We start from the raw sequence: 5,762 nt of genomic DNA on the forward strand, positions 1-5,762 counted from the left end.
ACCTTTAATCACAGTGTGAGAATCAATTGAAAGAGGAGATTCTAAAGTACTGTTTGACACCACTTTGGTAAATGTAGTAGCAAAATTAGCCTCTACAGACATTTTTAGGTTTTAACTACGATTTTAAATTAATTACACAACTTTACCCACTACACACTTTACACACTTTTACCTCTCTAAATCTAAAAAATCCATGCTATATTCAAAAACGTCTGTAGAAAGTGGTTTTGCAAACATAAATATTATATTGTAACATAAAATATGATGATATTTCTGTGTTGTGATGGGGTATTTTATATCATTGAACAAAATTGGATAAAATAATACATATAACAACGAGAAGCATATTAAATATCTGATAACACATTATTACGGGTATTAACAAACGTTATAGGAGAAAACACACAAAATAACAGAGATTTTAATGTTAACGATGAATGAATGACATGCAATATTACATAATTAGTAATAAAATCGTGAACGAAACGTCGGCTTTGCTAGGAAATAATGTTTGCATAAGCAAGATCTTAACAAAATAAAAGTTAATGTATATCAGAATCTGTCGAAGATGCCAACATGGTTTAATTGCGACATAAGCTCACATACAGTTGCTCTATGATTGGATGGAATATGTGGCAAGGTTATTTTGTCACAAAGAAAACAGGTAAACACCTTGGAGATATTTCACCGTCATCTTTTTTTACGACTATAGTGCTCAGTGCTTCTTTGAACTCAGGAGTTTCTGCTATTTCATCACCCATTTGGTCAAATTCTTCAGCTCCAATATGCTTGTAGTCCTTGTGGAAATCTTCCAGCAACTTCATAGAATTTTCCTTCAACACTGTTTTAAGCAATTCTCTAGAAGTCTGAAAAAGATAGAAAGTAATGAAGATCAACAATAGAATAAAAAAATAGATACGTATAATAATTTGTCTTGGAAATGAACTCTTTATTTAGTTCTTATGTGAAGGCCATCTAAAAGCATCAGAAAAAGATCATATAATGTTGCAATAAAATATAATTTGTTGTTATGGTTAGTCCTTCATTTTTGTATAACAGAAATATGATGAGTTATAGTTGTAAAATACAATGTGTACAAAGAATTTTATTTAATATCATCACAGTTTACTTAGCGTTTTCTAAATTATGATTTATATTTAAGTTTCGCAAAAATATTAATCATAGCCTCCCATTAATATAAGCCCGTGGCTTTGGTGCGTGGCAACTTCACATCGGCCACTCTGTTTCCATCGTAATAAGAAAAGTGTAAACATAAACGTTGCGCATATAATCCATGATTCAAAAATCTACTTTTTGTCCCGCCTTTTTCCCTCCATTTGGCAATACAATTCCAATAGGACCGGCTATGTTCCAAGCAGTGCTGCTATCTGTGAGTGTTTAGCGAACTACGTCGACTCTCGTCTTAAAGCAGGACATCCTCGCACGTTATTTGCTATTCGTCAGACCGAAATTGGAAAGCCAGTCACACGCGGCAAACGGGTTTGTTTGACGCTGCGGGCTGCGCCGCACTGGGGATACGCCCGCCATTTGACGTGCCGCCGCGAACGTGTTTTAAGAACATATCTGCCACAAATCTGTTCACTAGTTTTGTAAATAATATCATAAACTAGTGCAAAAAGTAAAAAGAAAATAGAACTAAAAAACTCAAATCCGCTAGCCGTGGTTAAAACGCAAGGTCTCCCTTTAATGATAACAAAATCTTTAAAACATATCACATCCCAAAAGCTTACTGACATTAGAATGTTATATGACAAAATGTAGATAGGAATTATAAATTTCAAAGATTCCTACGTAATAACGGATATTAAAATTTCTGATTATCTTTTGCGAAAAAATAAATTGTTGTAATAAATTTAAATAAAAAAAATACAAAAATGTGATTGCACGAATTCGGATATTATATGACAAAAACTTTTATTAACCAATCAACAGCATTACAAAAAGACCAGAGTGGTTAATCTTATTTAGCCATATAGTTATGAAAATACTCTCATAGTTCAGTCCAACAATCCAAACAATATTGAAATCTGTTACTAGTAAACATAGTTTTCGACTACGGTTTTTAAGCTTGTTACCACTGTTTCTTCTTTATGTTTGAATTGAAATGAAACTGTTCTCGTGCTTACCACTGTAACAATCTTATTGCAATAGTTGTCACTTAGTTCCTTAACAGTAAGATCATTCATATCGTTAAATATGGTTTTAAAATATTTTAGTTTTATTTGTCGTACTCAACAACAACAGAATTAAGATCCACTTTAATCTATATTTTGATCCTTATAGTTTAATCTCGATTGTAAGATTGTAATGATGATTTTTTATTTTAAAACTTAGTTCATTATCCCTATCAGAGTTTATTTATATAAAACAACTCTTTATACAATTTTACCTACTCTAAGAGTAGGTTATAAAGCAATTCGTTAAAAGTAAAAAAAAATCATAGTTAAATAATACATCGGAAAAAACTTTAATGGCAAGCCCCTTTTTTATCCCAGAATTTTTATTTTCATTAGCCCACTACCTACCACAGCAGTGTTAGTCTTAGTAGGAGGTTTCGTTGGCTGTTGGTGAGATGCGGAGGCAGCCTGTAAACAGATAGAACAGTGTAGGTAGGCGTTTGTTAACAAATTAGAGTACAATAGTGCTATTTAAGAACATATCTGCCACAAATCTGTTCACTAGTTTTGTAAATAATATCATAAACTAGTGCAAAAAGTAAAAAGAAAATAGAACTAAAAAACTCAAATCCGCTAGCCGTGGTTAAAACGCAAGGTCTCCCTTTAATGATAACAAAATCTTTAAAACATATCACATCCCGAAAGCTTACTGACATTAGAATGTTATATGACAAAATGTAGATAGGAATTATAAATTTCAAAGATTCCTACGTAATAACGGATATTAAAATTTATGATTATCTTTTACGAAAAAATACATTGTTGTAATAGTTTTAAATGAAAACAATTACAAAAACGTGATTGCACGAATTCGGATATTGTATGACAAAACCTTTTATTAACCAATCAACGGCATTACAAAAAGGCCACAGTGGTAAATCTTATATAGCCATATAGTTATGAAAATACTCTCATAGTTCAGTCCAACAATCCAAACAATATTGAAATCTGTTACTAGTAAACATAGTTTTCGACTACTGTTTCCAAGCTTGTTACCACTGTTTCTTCTTTATGTTTGAATTGAAATAAAACTGTTCTCGTGCTAACCACTGTAACAATTTTATTGCAATAGTTGTCACTTAGTTCCTTAACAGTAAGATAATTCATATAGTTGAATATGGTTTTAAAATATTTTAGTTTTATTTGTCGTACTCAACAACAAATGAATTAAGATCCACTTTAATCTATATTTTGATCCTTATAGTTTAATCTCGATTGTAAGATTGTTATGATGATTTTTTATTTTAAAACTTAGTTCATTATTACTATCAGAGTTTATTTATATAAAACAACTCTTTATACAATTTTACCTACTCTAAGAGTAGGTTATGAAGCAATTCGTTAAAAGTAAAAAAATTCATAGTTAAATAATATCTTGAAAAAAACTTTAATGGCAAGCCCCTTTTTTATCCCAGAATTTTTATTTTCATTAGCCCACTACCTACCACAGCAGTGTTAGTCTTAGTAGGAGGTTTCGTTGGCTCAGTATTAGTAGGAGGTTTCGTTGGCTTAGTATTAGTAGGAGGTTTCGTTGGCTGTTGGTGTGATGCAGAGGCGATGACCACTAGAATAGTTACTACAGCTGCAAACTTCATTGTGAGTGTTAAATCCTAAAAATAAAAATAAAACATCGTTATCAATGCTGATAAAACTGATCTTTTCAGTAGTTGGTTTAGTTTCAGCATAGCCAATATCCACTAACCATTTGCAATGAAAACCCTGGAACTGTCCAGAGTCTGTGTTGAATCTGTGAAGTTTTAAGTAGTTTCACGTATTTGCATTAAATGTAGTTCAATTAAATATATTTTTACATAGAAATACAATTGGCACGAGTGCTTTGCATGGAATATTTTTTGTGTAATTGAAAGGACGGTACTACTGATGAGGTATACATATATTTATATAAAAATGTTTAATGCATTTTAAATATAAAAATAAAATTTAATTAATATTTAATTAACAAACTATGTCACCTATGATACGATAATTAGGAAAATGTATAAATAAATAATTTTAGGAAATTAACACCAACTGTTGTGCATTTTAGTGACTTGTTAATAAATTTGTTGGTAAGTCTTAAGAAAGTGGACTAAAGAAAATAATTATGCACTAGCATGATCTTACCTGTAGCTGTTGAATTAATGTGCTGAACTAAGTGACTTTCACTATTTATACTCAGTAAGATCGTAAAAGTTTGATGAATTTTTACTTGAAATGGAAAAGGTTATCTTTATTGTATCTTATGATAATGCCTCTTTATATGCTTGGCTACGATCATTAGTTTTATGACTGTAATAGATATGACATTATTGCACCATTGACCAAAAATATTTTTCATTATTATTTATTAACATGTACGTTTTTGACTGTATGAAATTAGCATATCTAATTAAATTGAGGTATGAAAAAAAGAATTTTGGAATACTAACGTACATGTTTGTTTGATTGTATTTACATATACATCTACTACAATTAATGCTAGTAACTTAAATTCTGAGGTTACTTGAATATGGATCTTAATATCAACTTAATATAATATATATTACACTTCATTTTTATTAACCCTGAATTGTTTTAGTATCAAATATTTACGGAAAGTAAATAAAAGAGGCGTCTTATAACACTTAAAACATATATTTACGCTTATATTGTTACTCACAAGACGTATTAGTATTAGTTATCAGTTTATTAGTTGTCAGTTATTAGTTAGTTATCAAATATTTAATTATATAATTACTGTAATGTAAAAGCACTTCACAACAACGTTTCCTTTCGTGAAAATAATACTTGTTAAGATTGTACATTAATTAATTTTTTTGTGACAGAAGTTAAATATCAAATTTGTTCCAGAATAATCTGCAAAACAAATATTTTGAAAGAGAAAAGCTGTTTGCTAATGTAAACACAATCACTCAAGCGCCGTTGATGTCCGTAAACTAACACCGTGAAATGTTTACCTAGTTGTAATATAAGATTATGTAATGACTCATTTTTATATTGGTGTAAGCTAATGAAATTAGAATTAAAATAAGATAGAGTTATTTGTTTTATCATCGGAAAATTAATTAATTTAAACTCAATGGCAAATTTACGCATTTCAGCTTAGTCTTCTAGAATTTTATTGGGATCCATAAGGTAATCGTGGTATTAATTTTTAATACTAAACCAACTAAATAGCATGGCTACTTGTGAACATAAAATCTTAAGTTATAATACATTTAAAAACTTAAAAAAATGGTAGTTTGTTTTAATATTTTGTACAAAGAAACCCTTTATACAAATTTCCTCAGACTATCTTGACTTGCGCTAATTTAGGTTACATATTTATAAGAACAAAAGAAATCCGTTATCGTTATGTAACTGTGAGAAGATGATAGGTCATTAACCAAAACACCTAGTGCATTTTGTCTCATTAACAGGAAAGGATTAAACATATGAAGTACCTGTAGCTCTAAACTCAAATAAGAATCCTTATATATAATACGTGAAGGTGATTTCTACAAAACACTACACCTCCGTTAATAAAGGACGGATTTTTACAAACGACGTGTCAAAATAAAGTAT

General features: G+C 29.9%; 1 protein-coding gene across 1 annotated transcript; it reads right to left on the reverse strand.

Annotated features, from left to right (window-relative positions):
• Nucleotides 1–388: 388 nt before the first annotated feature.
• Nucleotides 389–4,339, reverse strand: LOC129000857 (uncharacterized). Its single transcript, XM_054427907.1, has 4 exons — nt 4,323–4,339; nt 3,644–3,808; nt 2,547–2,606; nt 389–866 (listed from the first exon to the last, which is right to left on the reverse strand). The coding sequence occupies exons 2-4, from the start codon at nt 3,791–3,793 to the stop codon at nt 642–644; spliced, it is 435 nt and encodes a 144-aa protein (XP_054283882.1). The 5' UTR covers nt 3,794–3,808; nt 4,323–4,339; the 3' UTR covers nt 389–641.
• Nucleotides 4,340–5,762: the final 1,423 nt, after the last annotated feature.

The sequence above is a fragment of the Macrosteles quadrilineatus genome, unplaced genomic scaffold (assembly GCF_028750875.1).
Source record: "Macrosteles quadrilineatus isolate MER2022 unplaced genomic scaffold, UCM_ALF_1.0 Scaffold_8__2_contigs__length_117827958, whole genome shotgun sequence".
Classification (NCBI taxonomy): domain Eukaryota; kingdom Metazoa; phylum Arthropoda; class Insecta; order Hemiptera; family Cicadellidae; genus Macrosteles; species Macrosteles quadrilineatus.

Excerpts from the sequence above, each read along its gene's own strand:
- LOC129000857 (XM_054427907.1), bottom strand. The coding sequence starts at position 3,793 with ATGAAGTTTGCAGCTGTAGTAACTATTCTAGTGGTCATCGCCTCTGCA. Across the intron at positions 2,607-3,643 it reads CTAAGACTAACACTGCTGTG|GCTGCCTCCGCATCTCACCA; the intron begins GTAGGTAGTGGG and ends ATCTGTTTACAG. Across the intron at positions 867-2,546 it reads CTAAGACTAACACTGCTGTG|ACTTCTAGAGAATTGCTTAA; the intron begins GTAGGTAGTGGG and ends TATCTTTTTCAG.